General features: G+C 48.6%; 1 protein-coding gene across 1 annotated transcript; it reads right to left on the bottom strand.

Annotated features, from left to right (window-relative positions):
• Window positions 1–269: 269 nt before the first annotated feature.
• On the bottom strand, window positions 270–20,176 carry LOC133340597 (ubiquitin carboxyl-terminal hydrolase 22-like). The gene is made up of 13 exons (XM_061548950.1): window positions 19,861–20,176; window positions 14,841–14,973; window positions 12,968–13,081; window positions 12,746–12,847; window positions 12,435–12,604; window positions 11,833–11,980; window positions 11,328–11,433; window positions 10,063–10,227; window positions 8,964–9,090; window positions 7,234–7,325; window positions 6,280–6,336; window positions 3,883–4,032; window positions 270–3,275 (listed from the first exon to the last, which is right to left on the bottom strand). Exons 1-13 carry the CDS (start codon window positions 19,978–19,980, stop codon window positions 3,233–3,235), a joined length of 1,527 nt encoding a protein of 508 aa, XP_061404934.1. The 5' UTR covers window positions 19,981–20,176; the 3' UTR covers window positions 270–3,232.
• Between the last annotated feature and the right edge of the window lie 2,105 nt (window positions 20,177–22,281).

The following is a 22,281-nucleotide window of genomic DNA, read 5'->3' as shown; positions in this document are numbered from 1 at the left end:
TCCGCAAACTAAAGGGGCAGCTGGAGCAACGTGGGCAGCTTCCACGCTACACTTCGTGCTCGGCGCGCTGTAAGAGGCGGGCGACCGTGCGGGCGAGACGCTCTGCTACTCCCTCGGTTCGCTCAAAGCTTTCCAGCAAGCGGCGTCCAACGGCAGGTGCTCTCCCCAGCGTCACCCCGCTGTCCCGCACGGCTTCCGACGCGAGCGAGCCCTCGCCGACTTAGTGCGCGGTCACGACCGTTTTTCCAAGTTGATTGCCGCACATCTGGTTCAGTGTTGAGGGAGCAGACGAATTTATTTTGATTGCTTGAACAACAACAAAAACAATACAGCCCCCTCGTGAACACCGCAAGTGCTGTAGGAGTCAATGTTTTTTAAAATTTACATTTCTGGAGGTAAATAAATCGGCGGGAGGGGCTGTCCGTAAGGCAATCGCGATGTAAAACAGCAACAAGATGGGAAAAAAAAACTCTACAGAACTATGACCGTCACTTTATTTTAATACGTGTTTAAAAATCTGTCAAACACTTCATTCCAAAAGGCATGTATTTTAGTCATCTACTTGATGCCCAGCATATGACTTTTTGAGGGGGGGGGGATCTCAATTGGCGAGGTTGCGTGACAGGCAACCAACGCAACCCGTAGTTGGGACATTTGGAGAGCCACAACACAAGTTATCACCACATCCCAAGAACTCCCCTCAGTGGTCTGTCATCAATTTTTTTTAAAGACTGATGTTGCACGTGCCGGCACATTTAAATGAGTCTCAAAACAAGTGTACATTAGCAGAACCTAAAACAGGACTTCTGTCCTCTGTGTCACGTGTGCCACGTGTCAAATTTAACATTGGGGGGAGGGGGTCCACTTAAGTGCGCTGCCAAGATTGCTGCAATTCACCCTTTTTACATTTTTGTTTACATAAACGTTAACAAAAAGCAGCGGTGTTTTTTCCCCCCCATGGCTTTAACACCGAGATGAAGATTGGCCGATTCGAGTTTCAATTCTCGGCAAAACCGTTCATTCCCCAATCTTGGGGACTGGATGTCGGGGGACAGGGGATGGCTGGGGGGGGGTCAAAGAGACATCGGGTTCAGACGGTGAACACTTCTGGGTTCAGACGGTGAACACTTCTCTCCAGGAGTCATATACCAACAAGTGCCCCCACCAGGTCGAACGTGACATTGTTGAACAACGTTGCCAACACGCGGTCGAGCACACTTGTGAAACGGCAAAAAGTCGCGACGCGTTAGTGTCAAGGGCGCCCACTGGCAAGGTGGAATGACATTCACCATCATATTTGCAGAAAGTACTGGACCTCATTTTACACTTTTTTTCCCTCAATTTATCAGCCTGCACATGAATTGACACTTGAAAGAAGTTGTAATCGTAACAATTAGAGGAAACCATACTAGTGGGAGCTGCACCAAATAGTATATTTTTATAATAAATTTACCGTGAAATGGCAATTGGCAGTTACAATATCTGAAAACAAATCCCGGTGCATACTTTGAATATGCTGTTCTCAACTGAAGACAACTTTTTTCACATTACACATTTATATCCAGTACTGTGTGTATATACATATGCACAATAGTATAATTTCAAACCTGACACTTGGACTTGTAAATGGCACCATAGTCCAGCAGCCGCTTAACCCGCCTCTTTACAAACCCAACATGACTCTCCCCAGGTCTTGTAAGCCACACACACACACGTACGCTTTGTATGTGTTTAGAAACAAGTTAACCTGGGGGACATTGAATTACCTCCACAAGATTTGAGTAGGGTGTGTTGCTGGCTCGAAAGTAATTTTTTTTCTTTTGGTGGAGGGGCTGTAGGGAACTTACTCTTAGGTTGTTTCGGTAAAGTCACGTAGGTAAAAAAATTTAATTAATAAAAGTAAAATAATCACGACATTTCAGAGGCAACACAAGCTTCCGTCTTCAGGTGGAACCGTCGCAGCACGATTGCTGTATCAAGTAATTTAAATTGTATTTTTTTACCTACGTGACTTTACCGAAAAAACCTAAGAGCATGAATCCTTGCAGTCACGAAAGCTTCAAATCTGTAGGGAACTTCCCAGAGCCTCGATCGAGTCAAACGCGAAGGCATCGTGTCGGATTTGATGGGGACGTGCAAGCGTACGCCTGGCATCACTCCATGCTCGTACGATTAGTGATCCTGTTGAGCAACTGCAGGTTACAAGCAGCTTTAATACGACAATTATTCAACACTTAATGCTGAAGTTAAAACTTCAGTCAATCGCAGTACTGTAGGGTGCAGAGCAGATTTTACGATTCTTAAAAAAAAATCTCCCTTCGACAAACTTAAACGTTTGTTTGTTTTTTGCCAACGAAGTGACCTTGATAATAATTCACAGCCTACAGGAGAACGCAGCATATCTGCCTTTAAAAATCGTGACATGCAGGTGTCCATTCAAAAGCCACCAAGTTTACACTTGCGTCCACGGACTTCATTATATCACCCGAGGGAGAAAGTGCATTCCATCTACGCGCGTGCGCACCACGAGCACGAAAAACGACCCCTCTTCCTTATACATTTAAATCCCCGAAATGGAAAAAACTACAAAACAAGGCATCAACACAAGTATCTTCAAAGTATGCTTTAGTTGGGGAAAAAAAAATATGTACAAACTGTCGCTGCCAACGCGGTGAGGCGTTATCGCGTCACGTTCAAGAGCAATGGGTGGTGTTCCCAGGGCATCGGTTGGCGACCGGGGGTGGTTGTCCCGCAAAGGTTTGCAGGAGCTGCTACAACGATGAATCTCATCGCAAGCTCCACGCATGACCAATCCAGGGGGCCCTGCCTCCTCGGTGTAATCCATGATGCGAATTCAACGAGCGCCGGATGTTTGCGATCGGGACTAGGACGCTACAACCGTGTCTCACAGATCATTTACTTTTAAATAAAAATCTCTGTTAAAAAAATAACAGACATTGCAGACATGAGGAGCTGATGGTGGTGCAGCAGCAGCAGCGTGCTTGGCTCGTATTTTCCTCCGCTATGCATGCGACTGCTCAGGGGGTAGGCAGCAGCTGCAGGGGTCCACATTGAAATGACGGTGTGGCGGCGGTGCAAGAGGTCTCCGTGGGACATGCAGCTCGCGAGCACTAGCAAGGGGGGAGGCGTTTGGGCCGGGAGCCTTGTCAATCAGTGCGGGGAGTGGGGGGCAACACTTCACCCCCCCCCACCCACGTGTGCCGCAGAAGCGTCACTCGTACTCCAGGATCTGCTTGTGGTAAAACAGCAGGTAGCTGGGAACACAGTCACAAAGTGCATGTCATTCATTGTCATCCTCAGCTATGGTCAATCCAATGCTAAATGAAGACCTCTCCAAACCACCACCATCTGTGTCCGTGTACTGTGTCACTCCTGAGTGGATTCATGCAGCACGCAGAACGGTGCACTTACGTAGCGGTGTACCCTCAGTTGTTCCGCAACCTCACTGTGTGCGTTGCATGCCTACATAGTATCTCGCCAAACGCTATCGTAACATTATTCATGGAGAAATTTTCGCTTACCGCGGCACTTTTCAGGAACGCCTTAAACGACAACTACCCGTACCCGAGTTTTTTTTCATTTAAAGGTTCAATGAAACATACAATCTGGTTACCTCTTCGGCCCCAGTGGGTACGGCAGCCAAATCTCCATAGAGGTCCACACACAGCGGTGTGTTTTGCTGCAAATGCAAGCACATGGCCTAATCTTTTTTTGAATATTGTCGCCGCATCTTTACCTTCTACTAAAGCAGACGGCAGTTTTGGTTCATTTGCAACAAGCGGCGAAGGTGCCACACACAGTTCCGCCAAGTGACCGCCCTAGAACGCTTGACACACGTCCGACCCCCGTCCCTTCGCTCACCCCTCACTGTCGAGCACATCGGTGACGCTGGCGCGCGTTATGACGGCGTCGTCGCATTTGAACCACTGGTCGCGGTGCAGACGGATGAAGCTGGTGTAGTGGCCGCTCTCCAACGTGCCCTGGTGGTTCACCACCGCAAACAGAGAGTACCTGCACGCCGGGCAAAAACAGCCAACACCGCGGGCTCAGAGGCGCCTGCCTGCCAACAACCTCCAGTGTCTACCCATTTCCCCGGAGTGTGAGCTTCATCGGACTTAAAAAGTGTAGGGATATGAACAAAGTGGTGAAACTGGTATACAACAAGCAGCACATCGTTCAAATCCATCTTCGCTGCTGAGCGGACCGATGGGGAATGAAGAGTTCTTCGGACAATGGAACAGTTTGCAAGACTCGCACACACATCCCTCCCCCTCCACCCCGATTTGGCTTCACACAATAAAACATGTTGGACATCTGTTTTGTATCATTGTCAATTTACTGGCATCACACCCGCGTTTGTTTTTACTCCCGAGTCTTCTCTACTCCCAGCTGCCGCACGGCACCCACACGATAATTCCAGTAAAATCTCTCTAAGCCAGACTAATTGGGGTTGAGAGCTTTTCTGGTTTGCCGTTGTATAATATGTATTTAATTATTTCGGATTGCCTTTTTGGCTTACTCTGAAATCTGGCTTAGGAAGTTTTGCTGTACATGGTACACGTCAAGTTCAACTGTTGTGACATTCAAATTTGAAGATGTACTTAACTTCCCATGTAATTTAGGCGTACAAAAAAATTAAGTGCGCACTTTTCTACAATGGAATATAATTCAAATGGCTAAGGCACTTGTGCCGAGTGCTGTGTCTGCAAGACAATGACGGTTGAACTTACCGTTACCATAAACCGATTTGCTCACGCGTTCCCCCAGATTCTAAGGCTATCCGGAAAGGCTCAACGCACCCTAATTTGTGACTGGTGTCAATTGAGTTGTTACAAACCTGGTGGCATGCAAGTACACACACACCTACTGCATTAAAAGACACTACCCCCAAATTTTACTTGAAAATAAAAGGGGGGAAAAAAAGAGTACATCTCATTATCTGGAGAATACTGTATAGCCTGTGTACAATATCCACTGTGAATATCATGAGAAGTAAGAAAGAGCTCAACTAAAATTATGCAACTGAACGTGGCCAAGGTTTAAATTAAAAAAACATCTTCCAATTCCATCACAGCAATTCTGACATGGCTCGGACATTTCAATTATCACGGCAAATTTGAAACTTATTTTCAAACTGCAGATGGCGTGACAGATTTTTGCGGATTATGGTGAAATTGAAATAGCCCAAAATGTCTTATTTAAGGAAACATGTTTATAGTTTAATAATGTGCCATACAACATCGCAATCCTGCAAGTCGGGATGCCAAGGCCTTGATACTGGTCATAACAAGGGTTGCCAGATAATTATCAATTTTCATGATATGAACCTTAAGGCGGGACCCCGGGGTCCCATAAGCCCCCGGCTCTTGCATAAACTGCGTTGCGACGTCATTTCATGTCTGTTGAAGGCCAACGATACGGCAATCTATTCCTCTCGACGAGCTCTACACGATGCGCTAATCAAAGTTTCGAAGTTTTGTTTGTGACTACGGCAATTTTGTCAACGACGAGTGCTTGGTGAAGAACGAGAGGATTGATTTCTGGTGGGTCGCGGCTTTTATGTGCGCGGTAAGGTTCACATGTTAAATATCAAGTTGTAGAGATGATCAGTTTGCCGTGACTTTGTCATTTCATTTCATATTTCTGTTGTGCTTCGCAATACTTGTTCGTATGAGTGAACATTATTTAAACATTCTTCAAGTGCAGTTCACTCGGTTATAATAAGCCCTCAAGTCCTTCTCGATTACAACCCGTAACGTAAATAACGCACGTAGCTAATGGCGACACTGAAACTATACATACCAACATCGTGACTTAAGTGCCATGGCGTCAGTTACTCTTGAAAACATGGTAGCTGTTAAATTTCGATTTAAAGCTTTCGTGACTGCAGGGATTCATCTTCTTGGTTCTTTCGGTAAAGTCACGTAGAAGGGAAGTGATAAAATAATAAAAATTAATTAAAAATAAAACATAATTATGTTTTATTTAAATTAAAAATAAAACATAATTATGTTTTATTTTTATTATTTTATTACTTCCCTTCTACGTGACTTTACCGAAAGAACCAAGAAGATGATAGCTGTTGAACATTTAACACGGTTGGCTACATCGAGTTTGTTATTTGATGAACATCTCACCAAACGAGCAATGACAATCACGATCTAAAAATACTTTTGCAAAGTGTAATGATGAGATTATTGCAGATGTTGTGCACGATATGCCCGCAGCACTGCCTGGTTACTGCAAGTGTATACGCACTTGTTTTCATTGGTGCTCTCTCCCGTTTGGTACTGGCCGTTCACTCTGCTGTCCTTGCTGGAATTGTACAAAACACACAGCACGATCAACACACAGAGCGTGGCTCTACACGCGTGGTCATCACAAGAGGCTGTGCTTGTGGACTCAAACCAAAACCCAGATGGGCACGGGCACAACGTCTCCGCAAGTATACACGCGTGCCGAACAACCGAACGTAGCGCTCAAGCGGGTATTCACGCACCCTGTGAGTGTGTGCATACAATGTACGAGCAGCCACATGACCCAACAAAAATGTACATTTACTTTTAAGAACTGCTGTTATAGTCATTCAAATCCAGTACATCCAGTGGCGTTCAATGGATTTCCACTGGTGCGGTGTGCTCTGGTGAGATGAACGTTTCTGACAAGTTGCCTGCCGGCGCCTCCCGCGCCTCCCCGTAGGGACACATGCAGTCGACGTGCAGGGTTACGCAATGAGCAGGAGTGCGGTTTGTCTGACAGCACTGAGAGTGCGACGCTGCGGGGAAGGGCCTGGTAAGCCAATGCCCCCCCTCCCCCCCGTTGCGCTGTACAATTCATCGTACCCCACTCCTTCCAAATCGGTCACAATCTATTCAAATGAAACTTTTTATTTTACTCGGTAAGGCCTACTGAGCTGTATAGCTCTTTTTCAGAAGCGACCTGGCCACAAATGATAGGTCAACAAAGTGGCTTATCACGTGGAAATTGATAGCAGCCAAATACTCTAAATGTGGAGGGAAACACCGGAAAGACCCGGAGAAAAATCCACACGACCACAGGGAGAGAGACATGCAAACTTCAAATATACAGGCACCATCAGGGTCGGGATCGAACCCACAACCTCCTGTATACCAGGCGAGGTAGGTAACATCTCCTAGCCACCGTGGCATCGAATCAAATTTGTGAAGGCACACAGGAGGACAGACGAAAGACCTGGAAGCCATGAAGGGCGTCATGTCGAGCTCCAGCGGAAAGGACACGTAGGTGGAGATTTTCCTCCGCAGCCGGGCAGAATGCTCGAACCTCTGCCGGTCCGCAGGCCAACGGCAACAACACAGAGGCACAAGCAGGCACGGGGAGCAGGCGACAGGTACTCCGGTCAGTAGAGATTCACAGGCGCATTATAGGTACGTTGAACCTCTTTCGCACCGTACGTAGCCAGCTGTGTTATTCGGACCAGGTACCCCACGACTTGAGTTATGGCAAACGACATTCCTCAGCACTCCAGCCAAAATGAGATGGGTAAGAAAAATAATAGTCGGGGCTATATTGAGTTGAGGCTAAAATCAAAGCCATGCAAAGCACTGTGTAGATGTAGCATTAAACCTAACAAACTACAATATTCTACAGTAATCGATTCACGGTTATTGTACCATGGGCGCGTCAATAAATTTTTTATGCGAGTTCATTCTGCGTTACAAAGCCACATTATTATTACCACCCTAAAAGAAAAAAGTGGAACAAATTATTTCAGATTTCATCAAGGGGTGTCAGCTCCTGAAGTTTCGCTGTATCGCTTGAAACGTAATTGTTCCAGGGAAGTGTCTAATGTTAGCGTGTTCTAAAGGAAAAGTAGAAAATTATGATGAGAGTTAGACATTTGACAAGTGACATGCAGGCTCTTAAGGCTGTAAATTTCCAGAGTAAATGAGAAAGTTCGTTTAAAGTCATCGTGCTCAGCAAGATTAGTAACCCTGAATGCACGGTGCAAAAAGTCAAGTTGTCAAGGCTAGCCAAGACACTGCCGTCTGCATATGAAATGTGAAATAACAGGGTCAGCGTGTCGGCACAATTACTGTCCGCAAAGTCATTCGGGGCCAAAAATAACTGGATAATTGCGTAACGTTTATAGATGACGTCCGCTGAAAAGAGGTCGCTTGTATGTTTGACTGTTTCTAGCGTGCGTATGCATGTAACCGTAAAACGAAAAAAAAAATCACCAATTGACTTCCAAACTTCCAGCGCACTTTCCCACCAACGTGGCGACGCGTTTTTTTGCTCTTGTTTTGTTTACGAGCGGCCGGCCAAACTGCAAGGACGGTCAAGTGCACGGCAATGTGAACGCGACTTCGACAAACAATTACCGCTTCCCTCTCTGCCCCGCTAGCCACTTTGCATTGTTGGCGAAACAAAAGGGTCGTGTGCAAAGCTTTTTCAAGCCGTGCTACATTTCAATACACTTGTTCCAACTCGTTTTCATCGTGAGTTCATCTCTGTGCATCTCATGAACATAACGAGTGATGTTCGCGCACACGCAGTGTTTCAAATGCAGCTTAAGGCCCACCCCCACACACAAGGAATTATATCGCGGTTGAATGGCCAAAAAGGCTCGGAAAGTGTTCGGGGGGGGAAATGTGTACTGGTACATGCAAACCGAGTTAGCGTTCGGATAAGAAAATGGATTGAGGAGGATTAAACGAATGTACGGTAATGTCTTGGATTAAGTTAAGGATCGATATAAGGACCATGGTTAAAAGCGAAGGAGCCTGGGCAAAGGCAAAGAGTTGCACCATCAATTTGAGATGTTTCACTTGGCAGTAGCGCCAGGTTGTGTTGTTATGCCTACTAGCAGACACCCGATCTTACAACGAGCGGACATAAGCAGCTACGAAACGTCTTGACTGGGGCGCCCTCCCTTGCGGTGGGGCAGGGGGGTGAGATACCTTGAGGTGAAAGCAGGCGACAATCGGCAGCTTCCGCATGGTGAGCTGCTTGGTGGACTCCTGGTAACTGTGGCAGCCGTTGCATTTTATCTTGGCACTGCTGCCAAGATGCTCCGGCCGGGTGAACCTGTGGACGATGTCAACTGATGAAGGCCGTGTCTCTATGTGAAAGATAAGAATAGGTTTGAGGCTTTCTGGCAATAAAACAGGTGTTAAGAGGTTCACACACCAAATAGATACCTTTGCAAGGAACCGAGTCTGCATTAACCACGCGTATGGCAAAAGATGCAAACAAAACAGGACTGTGATAATTATATATGCAGTCTTTGAAACCGATTGACCTCCACGAGAGACAGCCTTTTCTATGGCCTTCTATGACCAGTGTCAGACCAGAGAAGGTCTCTATGTAGGCTGCTCAAGGGAGGCCCTGACATCCCTTGGGGCAGTCCACTCGGACCCTTGTTTCTTCTGGCATATCACAGCCGCGCAAGCGAGAATCCCTCGCAGTATGGGTGGCTTTCCACTGGCCAATTGGGGTGCCGAGCCACAACCAAACGGTGAATCTCTGGCCTAAATCTGGCTATGGGCCAAGCTGGGTCAAAAGGTCAGGGTTAATAAACTCGTTCAGTATGTGTGCGAAATCAGCGGCACGGCTCGGGTTCAGCAGTGGAAAAACATCCAGGCGCCTCTTGAGCCGCTCCAGACCGCCTAGGCTCAACCCTGGCATGGCCTGGTTGTACAGGGGTAAAGAGGAAACTGTGTACACACGCGGGCAAGCTGTGTGCGTGTGAACTTGCGCGTCTGGAGCGGTAGCGCAGCGGTTACAACACTGCGCTACAAACCCGACGACCCAGGTTCGATTGCCACTCGTGGTCAATACCAGTGATGAATATGAACCGTTCTTGGGCCTCCCTTAGGTCGACTCAGACTCAAAGGAGTAGATGGTGTGGTGTGTTAACATCGCCACTCGGGAGACCAAGGCGGCCGGATGCGGTGCTGGCCACCCAACCCCTCGTGTGCCGTGCACTTGCCCTAACAATCTGTTAAGACTACACGGTAGGGGGTGGGATCATTGTTTATCTTTGTACTTATTTCGTACCTGCGCAAGCAGTCGTTGAGGGTGGTCGGCCCCGCAGGGATGAGAGGCCCCCCTCCGTTGGGTATTCCGCTCTCAGCTGTGGGGCTGAGCGGCCAGAAAGGTGAAGAGGAGCCCGGGAGGTCAAGGGAGATGTCCCAGAAGGGGTCTATGGTGGTGGACACGCCCCTGCACACACACGCGCAAACGCACGCAAACATCCTCCCATTAGTACGATCAAACCACAGTGGTGAATTGACACCTTGGTGCACGGATAAGAATTGTTTGGCACTTTGGTAAATGGAAAATTACTGAAAAAAAATTACGAAAGCAAGATTAATATCTGAACGTAAGGCTAATGTAACGCTATAAGAATACATTTTTACGCAGGAAAGCTGAAGTCTCAAAAGTGATTTTATAGGAGGGTCTTCTGCATTGGAACATTTTTGCCAATTCCCTTTGAAGGAGGCACATTGCAAGTCGAAGGAAACGGAGTGCTTGTAGGAAAATCTGCCGCACAGAAGATGCGACAAACGCTCAAAGCTCCACACGGATGGATTCACAAATCCATTTGGCCTCGCAAATACTTTCCTCAAAGTGCTGTATTGACACGTGTGCACCAACACACCCATCAATTGAACCTCATGGCGGGACCCCGGGGTCCCATAAGCCCCCGGCTCTCGCATAAACTGCATTGCGACGTCATTTTCTGTCTGTTGAAGGCGAACGATACGGCAAACTATTCCTCTTGACGAGCTCCACACGATGCGCTAGTCAAAGTGTCGAAGTTTTGTTTATGACTACGGCAATTTTGGCAACGACGGGTGCTTGGTGAAGAACGAGAGGATTGATTTCTGGTGGGTCGCGGCATTTGTGCGGGGTGGGACGGAGTCGTCAAAAAGAAATAAATTATGATTTTGACTTCCGTTTATTCGGGGCGCCGGGGTCACGCCATAAGGTTAAATTGTGGATACCGTATTGAGATGTTCAAAGAACGTTAAGAAAATTGTGTCGCTTAATTACAACCCTCCACTAAAACGCACAAATGTGATATTACATAGACGGTGTACAGAGTGGTCTAGATGTCTTATAAACTCCAATTCATTGATCCCCATTTTTTTCCTTTGAATATTAATTTCTGTTTCAAATAAACCTTACTTAAAATGCTGTAAACCTTAGAGAATTAAATGGGGCTGGGGTGGTGGAAGGGGGAGTCACAAGACAACTGGACCACCCTGTACAAAGTACATATGCAGTGAGGGTGGCAAGGGATCATGGTCCTCACTCACTGGCACACTTGACAGGTGACGTCAGACTGCAGGCCACCAGTGAAGATTTGGTCAATGATGCAGTTGCAGTGGTTGGGGTTGTTTGACCTCTTCCCATTGGCATCACCTTGAGAGACAGACGCAGCGCGAGCTACAATTTAAACAGCTGTTACCTATGCAAGAAAAGAACGGCCATCAAACCCCAGAATGCACTGTCATTGAAAGGTCAAATTCCATAATTGTATGTATCTTTAACTTCTTTCGCACTGTACATAACCAACTGTGCTAATCGGAATGAGTAACACGTTTCATGTTTTATTACACGATGTCGATCTTCTTTCACACCGTACATTGCCAACCGTGCAAAATCCGGAGTACAACAGTTCACTTTCTGCATTGACACCGAGCAATCGGTACGAGACAAAACGGCGGGTACCCTTGCTTGCGCTACCAACGCCCGCGCGCGCGCGCGCGCGCGCCCAAGCGGCACACGACCCCCCCCCCCACCCGTGCCGCCGCCACGCACCCTTGCAGTGTCGATGCAGCACGTCGAGCGCGGCGATGAGGAACTCGTGGGCGTCCTGCTGCTCGTACCCGGCGAGGTGGCGTGCGTGCGTCCACACGAGGTGCAGCAGCCGGTACGGAATGTGCGGCGATCGGAACCCCGAGTAGAACTGCAGGGGTGGACAGCGCGCACGGCACACGGGCCCCCGACACCCCCCGCCCCCAAACGCCGCGTCGCGTGTCAGCAAAAGTACGGCTTCGGAGAAACCTCAACAAAGCATCGGGGAGGATAAGCTCTCCGACGTGTTCCGAGTTGCTCCACGCGTTGTTCAGCGCGACGACGTACGACGTTTTTGCTCCACGTCGCTTGGGGCTTCTTCGGGAATTGATCGGAGCTCAATTATGGTCGCTGAAGAAGCTCCCCAGCACGCGGAGCAACATGTCAAGACACCGTTTCTAAACAAGAGGCAGCGCAGCCCTGAAAACACAATCGGAGGGCTGTACAGCACAACCGCGCCAACCCGACGCAAAGCAGCAAAGCAATGGGGGACGTTGCCTGCGCGGGGTTCACGGCTGCGGTTTCTGGAGCGGGACGCGCATCCGTACGGTGCGGGAGGTACCGACCTCTTGGAACAGGCGGCACATCTCGCACACGAGGCAGGCCTCGGGGCTGGGCATGCCGCAGCGGTGGCGATCCGACAGGAAAAAGTCTCGCAGCAGAGGCGTGTGCGTGAGCGCCTGCACGATGCAGTTCATGAAGCACGTGTTGCCCAGGTTCACCAGCCCACGCAAACCTGCACGCGAGCACACGCGGGCACATGTGGGCACGCCGGCGTGAGCGGCACGCAGCCGCCTGCGCTTCAACAGAGTTGTTTTCCCCCGCACCAGCCACGCGGTTTGCACGGGTAACTGCTCATTCCAGTGCGCACACACACCGACGGTGCAATTTGCTGATATTTTCCGCCGCTTGGGGTTCTGCTTGAGGAGTTCGAGCTCTCGGCGTGAGGGTTCCCAGCCAATGTAGCGATCTCCGAAGCCTGCAAGGGAAGAGGATCGGTGTCTCGAGTTTATCTGGAGTTGACTACAGAAATTATATGGCATCTACCCAAACCTTCGAATGTGCGGCTGTGTGTGCGCATTGGGTATTCCGCGTGTACCTTGCAGCCTCCACGCTCGCCGTTGCTCCTCCCGAGACACGAGCTCCAGGTCTCGGTCGTAAACGTAGTCCTGGCACAGCAGGCAGAACACCGTGCCGTGGTACAGATCCATCGCTGCACACGCGCACACACACACACACGTACACGCACATAAAACGGGTGCCGAGGGCACGCTGATCTCAAACAGCATTCGCGCACAAGTTACAAAAGTGACATCCAATCTTGTACCATGCAGTGCTGATGCAGCAATAGTTTCTAAATAGGTCTGCAATTCTAGGCACACAGAGCCTGCACAGGACAAAACATTAAGATGTAACGGTTTAAACTGCAGGGAGGGAAAACTAGTCATGCTCCAGTCAAAGCTTAAGTACACCGGGGTAGCATGTTGTCTTACGCCGATGCCAAGAAAAACAGCTAAGGGGCCGTCCATAAATGACGTCACGCGATTTTGGACAATTTTGACCCCCCCCCCCTTCGTCACAAAAAGTCAGACCCCCCTATGACGTCACAAAGCTCTGCCCCCCCCCCCACCAAAAATAAAACATGCTTCAAATCGCTTTAAACTATTGTCATTGTAGTGCGTATTTAATGTGGTGCTGCACTATGATGTTGTAGGAGAAAACATTTATTAAAAAGTATATTTAATTAAGTATAACGTGTTGTCTATATTTATTTAAAGTTGCGCATTTTGATGTGACGTCACATTTCTCAAACCCCCCCCCATCGTCACAAATGTCTGACCCCCCCCCCCCCAGGTGCGTGACGTCATTTATGGACGGCCCCTAATATAATCCACTTGATGTTGAGGACTAGAAGCACCAGTGTCCTGCTTTAAGCACAAAATGTGGCACGGTGGACCTGCAGAGCGCCGGGTGCATGCCAACCGTGTGCTTACAGCAGGGCTACGGTTAACACGAGCAGTGTTGCGGCATCCACACAGGGGCTCCCCTTATTTATGGCTCTGTACAAACCGGCGCCCCTCATGCAACCGACACCAATCGAACTCAAGTGGGCAGACGTTCACTTGACCTCTGGTAAAGTAACGATGGGTGAAAATTACTGTATTCAAAGTCACGTAAAAAAAAAAGTATCTATTAGAAGAATTTACAGCCCTTTGTCAATCCACTGTTGGACGAAGGCCTCACTTGACATGTCAGTCACGGGGCGTTGTGTGATCATACTTCACCATGCTGCTAAGTGCAGGCGAGTGAAGGGGGGGGGGCCCGGGGACCGGTTCCATTATTACTTGCCTACCGATGTTAGCCATGGCCAGAACTCAAGCTCAGGTCTCTGCGGTCAAAGTGAAGTGCGCTCACCACTTCCCACTGCTCCTCGCCAAAACAACGTATATATGATCTCAATAAACGATTGGCCTTCGAGACTGTGGAGGGTCCCCAGCAGCAATCACCAGCAGGGGAGCTCCTCCAGTGGACCGATATATGGCAAACGCACTTCTGACAAATGTGGCCATGAGTAAAACCTAACAAGATTGGTCAAACGCGGAGGCTTTGCGACCAATATTATCCCTAATGGAGATTTTTTTTGGGTTAGATCGCGTAAATATAGATATGTCGCGAAACCCGTCACCACCTGACACAACCAATGAATGTGCGCTTTGTCACGTAAACAAAACATGCCAGCACAGCGGTGTGTTGGGGAGTAAATTTACAACATTAACAATTCGAGTACGACGTTTCGCCGGTAATCACAACCGGCCACGTCGGTCGACGGCCGGAAGATTATTCTTGGCAAACGTGGAGCACAACTCTCCGTCACGGTCCCACTTGGGGAGGACCTACTTGGTGACGGCAGGGTACAAAGCACCCCCGTCTCGTCGTGGCGCACACGCCCCGAGACCGCCCGCGGTGCTCACACAGAGGGTGACGCTTGGCCTTCGCGTGCTCGTGGATGTGGCGACGCGCAAAGCAGCCGAAGTAGATGCAGTGCAGGCAGGCGTGCAGGCGGCCAAAGTGGGCGCCGCACAAGTGGCACACGCACGAACGGGCCTGCAGGGCCAAGGGGGAGGGGGGGGCGTCCGTCCACACGAACAAAAAGACGAGCACGCGTTAGAGAAACGAGAGCTACAACGAGCACACGGCAGCCATACACGCGTGCGTACACGCTCCTGTCCAGCCGTGCGTGTGCATACGCGAGTGCATTCGTGCGTTCCTTTATCGGCGCGTGTGTGTGTGTGCGCATCCACGCGCGTGCTTGCATCTCTCCTTGCGCTTGCCCTTGCATAAGAGCCTATTGTTCGGATCATCGTGCAACAGAATTTGTCACAGCTCATTGGCGACACCTGTGTTCCTTTATTTAAACTCGATTACTCGGATATCTGGACATATTGTCTACTATATGCATAAGGAATGATTTTCGAAGTTCGTGCTGTTATCGCGTAGCCTCCATCTGGGAGCAGTTATTATAATCGTTGGCGATTTGCGTGCCATTAATGAGTGACCATTTAAATGAGATGTGTATCATTTGCCTGCACTTACCCTTTGCGGGGTCCATAACCTGCATGTTTCCAATCACTCACACCCTGACACGGTACAGCAGCATGCCACACGGAGCGTTTATAAATGGGCTCTAAAGGGGCAGCAAATACTTCACCTTTATCAATCAAATGCTGGATGAATGCCTCCCCCCACGCTGTGCCGGTCATAAGAGCTGTTTGACCATACTTCACCAGGCTGGTTTGCCACGTCATAGTTGTACTCAGGTAGCCGGAATCATAGCGCAGAGTGCTTAACCACTGCACCACCATTCCTACGATTTACCCCACCTAACGCCACATTCTCAATCCACCGATGTACCCCGCTGCTAGGCGAACACAGCCGACGGTGATTTAAACGGGGATGAAAGAGCATGTATACGCATAGTCTCGGATACTTTCTAACCCACGTCTGTTACCAGAAACGTATAATTGAATTCGGAAAAACGGACATCGACGGGTAGCTGTCGGTCTTCTGCCTCTTTCGACGTGTCTCCTGTCCAACCTATACGGTCTTTTCCCCATAATTCTGCACAGGCCACCGCTTCTGGTTTTGGCATTTGCCAAAATCTTGAGGAGTAGCATTGTGGTGCTGCAGGGCATCTTAGGAGATGGAGCCCTGTGGCTTGCGTCTCCTGACATGCACACATCAGTCGGTTGCGTAGAAGCTGTCAGTGCTACAACCGTCCCATACTGGCATATACATTACAGCGCTCCAGTCCTATCACAAAGTCATTGAAGGCTAATTCAATCCAGAGTTCTCCCGGTACACTCACTGCACGTCCTGGTGGCAGCATGTGTCGATATTGAAAGATGAGACTGCAATTGTTGAATGTAACGAGTGGCCAAACTGACATGGTTCTGCAGTCGGATTTGTTGCGCACATTTCATGTATTTATTATTCACGCGCTTGGTCATGTAAACAAGCGCTGTACCTTACCCGGAACCTGTCCGTAACCACCTATGAATACCACAATATTGAACATGCATGGCTTCTGAAATCTCGTTCAGTCCTAACACTCACCCCACCGTACTTGCCAAGTCATTGGATGGTTAAAATAAAAAAAATCTATCGCAGAGACTAACGCGATTACGGGTAGGTTGGGTGGTACAACAGCTTCATTGCGGCGGTGTCAAAAGCGTGAATACCGCAATGGAGTTTATCGACCGACACAGTTGTTGTGTGGCAGTACGTACAAACCACGCGAATCTCTATTTGGGTACGCGTTTAGCGCACCAGCGATATGCGGGCCAACTCAAATGATGCCGCAAAATACGACGATGTCCACTTCGACCACGGTGGCTCGCTCGTAGCGGAATCGTGAGCCGTGCGGCAAAAGCAGAGTCGAATTAAAAGCAGAGCCAGGAGTTTAGGCAGGCCACTGTGAGCCGATGTTAAACGCAAGCTACAGCTGTTACTGCCTCAACGTATACACGCGGACATCTGCGAAGTAGAACTTTGTGGCTCATCGGGATTCCTCCAGCGTAAATAAATATCCTGATTCTCAATGATGAAATCGCGGTAGACGGGCAGCGATGTCGTCGTCGGCTGGATGGTGCTTCGGAATGACGAGAGGGACCGCCGAGATTCGAGCCCAGGTCTTCGTCAAGCTGTAAATCGGACGTTACGTATGCAGCAGCAGCAACGACAACCACCACCAACACCACACCGTGTGTCATTATGCATACACACGACTCTGCAATGCATGAGCAAGCTGTGTGCATGGGTTCACCAATGAGCTCTTGATTAGTAACAGTGTGTCTGCGTCGGCCTGGAGGGGGGGAAGCCTTCAAAGCGAGCGGCGTGGGATCGATCGTGGCCGATGACGATTATTATACAGTAGTTGGAGGAGCAAAAAAACAACCCACGCAGACCAGACACTACTAATACGATATATAAACGAGTACAACGATTGTGTAATATTCATGCACGGGTCTGCCTCCATAAGGATGTTCTTCTGGCTTTCATCTCACAGAATTATTTTCTATGGACTAATGTCTCTTACCAGCACATCCCTCTGTTGGGGGGGGGGGGATGGGTGGGTGGAATATACACGTGCAATATGCCAGGGCTACAACATAGCCCATCTCCACACACCACAAGGTGTCCCCGTTCATCGACAACCAATTAACAAATGGAGACACGGATGGCATAGCACGATGCTGCAACTACAATGCTGTACAGTGCTGTACTGTACCACGTTGTACAAGGGCGACGGATGGTTTTGGCGTATAACTACAAACATATTTGTTGTTTTACTGTCACAATTAACCCTAATCTGTCTTGCAATTTTCAGAGTAGTCCATAGCCATCAACCCATACGGTTTAACCCGTGTTCTTGTGCACGGAAATTGAGTTTTCATGTCCACAAGGCGTACAGCCGTTTCACAATACGGGACAAAACTAATAATTGTGTCTGTGTATCTCCCTTGTGATGGGATTTTGTAGGATGAACGTTGAGATTTATAAGGGCACGGGGTGACCAATTAGGCCTGAATTGGTTTGCAATAAGGTAGGGCACTGATAAGGTGTGGAGTTTATAGTATTGCCTACCAATCAGTTATCAAGATTTCAAACGCAGTACTGCGTAGGTGAAGATTGTTTTGATTAAAAACGCCGTGTACACAACGTTTATTTTGCCTTTGGGCCAGTAGGTTTAGTTTTAAGTCTGGTAGATAATAATTGTTGTTGTTATTTATCATTTATGCTAAACGACTTCATTAGCAAACAGGTGTGCTGGATTCAATGGTTACAAGCATTGAAAACAACGTCTCTATTTAGGGATTCATACATTCAATGACGATATGCGACTACACAGATCCTGTTGCGGATGCATTTTTAAACGAAGGATCGTTTGTTTATAAATCTTCACTTTAAAAAATAATGCAAACCCCGTTTTACTCAGACACCATTTACTTGGGAAAAGAACCCTAAACTCAACGCAAATCTTTAACTTAGTATTTGATAAGTGAACAGTTATCAAATACAGTTACTTTTGCTCATTAACTCCATATTTTATACAAGTATTCCAGCATAAAGCACATGTCAACATCTCCTGGCCCACCGATTCATTTTCAATGGCATCGTTTATTTATTTACACGCCCTATCGATTTCGCAACCCCCCTTTTTAACGCAAATAAACAGCACCGATCAAAGCAAAGGTAAGAAAAAAACCCCAACCACTGAAAATGTAAACACCAGCCAATCGCACCACACACACACACAAAACCTGGCAGTGTGCAACCAAAATATAAAAACAATTATCCCTAAGCAGTAGCCATAATCCAGTGACAACATCGATACCCATACAAAAAACCCCCACCAACAACGAGCGGATTCTGACGATTTAAACAAATCGAGGGCTTACAAAGCAAAAGGTAATGGGTTATAAGGCCACGCTGACTTGAATGCAGAACCAAGCAAATACATCCTTAGCAGCAATATCATAATCGCAACGCTGCACTATTGTTTATATTGGAGGAATCCGATGAGCCATAAAGCGTTTCCCCACCCCACACAGACGTCAATCAAACGCGCTTTATAAACGCAACGCAGGGCTTGCGACGTAAACAACTAAACTAATTATAAAACAAAAGCGATTCCCTGCATGCACCATCCATCCAAATGTGGGGCCAACACGGATGATCAGGCGAGCAGCAACAGCCAAACGAGTTAAATCGATTTCACTCGAGGCCTGCAATTAACGCAGAACGACGCCGCATCCTCAGTAGCAAAACAGCGATCAACAACCAGCAACAACGGTGGTTGTTGGTGGTGGTGGTTGTTGCTGGTGGTGGTTGGTGGTGGTGTTGGTGATGGTGGTGTTGGTTGACGTTGGTGATGGTGTTTGCTGGTGGTGTTGGTGGTTGTTGGTGGTTGGTGGTGGTTGTGTTGGTGGTGGTGTTGGTGGTGTTGGTGGTGGTGTTGGTGGTGTGGTGGTGTTGGTGTTGGTTGGTGGTTGGTGGTTGGTGTTGGTGGTTGGTGGTGTTGGTGGTTGCTGGTGGTGTTGGTGGTGTTGGTTGGTGGTGGTGTTGGTTGGTGGTGTTGGTTGGTGATGTTGGTGGTGTCGGTTGGTTGGTGTCGGTTAGTGGTGTTGGTTGGTGGCGGCGGTTGTTGGCGGTTGTTGGTGTTTGCTGGTGTTGTTGTTGTGTGGTTGTTGTTGTTGGGTTGTTGTTGTTGGTGAGATTCACGCCGCTTTGTAAAAGCCACACGCGCGGCGGGCCCGCAGATGTCCACCCACCCCCCAAATCAAAAATCCCAGCGTGTGCACTGTAACAACAGCAACAACAACAACACACGAGGCGTGTGGGGGGGAAGGCTGTGTAACACACACACGCACACAAACGTAAGCGATACGAAGCGCAACAATGTTAAACGAAAGCGTCGCAACAAGAACTCGCCTTCCGCCGCCTCGCGTCCACGGGTCCACACCACACGAACCACTGGTACAGCATGCGCACACTCTGCCGCCACGGCTCCTGCTTGAAGCTGTTCACGTGCGGGCAGCCCGAGAAACTCATCGTTACCAAGATTTGCGCGGGGGGGGGGGGGTTGTTTTCGTAAACTAAAAACCTCGAAAAAATTTTTTAAGAGAAAAAAAAGGTTAAATAAAATTAAAATATAATAACAGAAAAATAAAAACCTCCTTCCCCGCAAGGCGCGCGGGGCGGATTCTCACCACTGAAGGCACCGCCACCAACCCCCCCACCCCCCACAGTGGCTCTATTACATTTTCCACACCGCATCGGCCCAAGCATCCCCCGCATAACCCTTACCCCCACCCCCATTGGCCGTTCCTACCAATGGGAGCGGCGCATGGTGAGCATCGCGCGCCCGCGCTCGGCCAATGGGGCTCGCGCTCGCGCGCCCTCGCCTTATGCGCGTTACGGATTTCAAACACGGGTGGTCGGGTGACCGTGGGGGGGGGGGGCGTCAATACTTGTAGCACCGCCCCCAACGTCCCCCCACCACCCCCCTATAGCTCCGCCCCCTCCTACCCCCAAGAATGTCACTATGGGAATACAAAATGCTCTGAGGGCGGAGTCCTGCGGGCCACGGCGTGTCCGGGTACGGGGGAGACGAGGTGATCTCTGCCCTGGAGGCGTTTTGAGATCGGATTGCCGTGAGAAGTGACGGAGAGGCGTGCGATTTAAACACCACGTGTGGCTGAAGCCAGGGGTCAGTTGAGGGGGTCTCATGGGGAGGTTTGGCTGGGGGGGGGATTAACCAGGGTGAGCAGGGGGTTAACAAGGATAACTTAATAGCTGTCAACCCAAATGGGTTACCCCCTATTCATGTACAGGGACATTGAGTTTTCAGGTCCATACGGCGTACAGCCGTTTCGATACGGGCAAAACAAATTGTTTTGTCTATTTGTTTGTGTTTCTCCCTTGTGATGGGATATTTGTAGGATGAACGTTGAGATGTATAAGGGCACGTGGTGACCAATGAGGCCTGAGTTGGTCTGTAATAAGATAGGTACTGCTAAGGGGTTGACATGTATGACAACTGTAATACTGGTAGGAACCTCCTGGTTACACCAGCCCACAGGGGATTATTGTGTCCGTCGTGTAGGGAGGGGCTGGGTGGGGGGGTGGGGCTGGGTGGTGGGGAGGGGCTGGGTGGGGGTGGGGAGGGGCTGGGTGGGGAGGGTGGGGAAGGGCTGGGTGGGGAGGGTGGGGCTGGGTGGGGAGGGGCTGGGTAAGGGGTGGGGCTGGGTGGGGAGGGGCTGGTCACCCCGTGGTGCCCTTATAAAACTCAACGTTTAACCTACTCACGCCGGCTTGTGCCCGCCCTCAGTCGGGCATATTTGCGGAATAAACCACGCCGCCGTTGACCCTGCAGGCCATTGACCGAGCAACCCAACGTTCCTACCAGCTCCCTCCACAGGAATGTGTTCTAATCGTGTCAATATACGCACTCATATCATGAACATAACCACACCTGCTACTATAATTAAATTATGAGTGTAATGGATTACACTGAGTGAAAACTGATAATTGCATTGGTCCAGTAAATTGATCATTAAAATGCTCGTGTTGCTCATGATGCAATGAACACATACCTGCGTAGGGAGCTGGTAGGAACGTTGGGTTGCTCGGTCAATGGCCAGGGTCAACGTACATTTGTGTGTGTGCAAATATATAATGCAATATAGATTAAGGTCTTTATATAGATAGATAATATAATAAATTATTATTGAACACGTAGACTTTCGCGACCAATATCATCCATAATACAGGTATTTTTAGGTTAGATCGCGTAAATATATGAATGTGTCGTTAAACCCGCCACCACCCGACACAGCCAACTAGTAAGGTTTGCCACGTAAAACAGAACGTGGACAATTCGTCACTAAAGCCAAGCCACAACTGTTGTGACTTGGCTCTCCGACACACCGGTGTTGCTGTACTAGTAACGCATTTCCATGTTGTGTTTACGTGACAACCCTTACTAATTGTCTGCGTCGGGTGGTGGCGGGTTTAACGACACATTTACACGATCAAACTCAAAAAATAAAACTATTATAAATTACTCTTAGGTTTTTTTCGGTAAAGTAACGTAGGTAAAAATGAAAATAAATAATAAAAATCATAGGAATAGAAATAAAATAAGAAATCACGACGTTTCGGGGACAACACCTGATGAAGGAAGCTTGTGTTGCCTCTGAAACGTCGTGATTTATTATTTTATTTCTATTCCTATTATTTTTATTATTTACTTCTATTTTACCTACGTGACTTTACCGAAAAAACCCCTAAAAGTATGAATCCTTGCAGTCACGAAAGCTTCAAATCTAGAATTATTATAAATTAATGATG

The sequence above is a fragment of the Lethenteron reissneri genome, chromosome 10, assembly GCF_015708825.2.
Source record: "Lethenteron reissneri isolate LAM-NWPU_2019-01 chromosome 10, ASM1570882v1, whole genome shotgun sequence".
NCBI classification, from domain to species: Eukaryota; Metazoa; Chordata; class Hyperoartia; order Petromyzontiformes; family Petromyzontidae; genus Lethenteron; species Lethenteron reissneri.
This window is presented reverse-complemented; position numbering and strand designations above follow the sequence as displayed.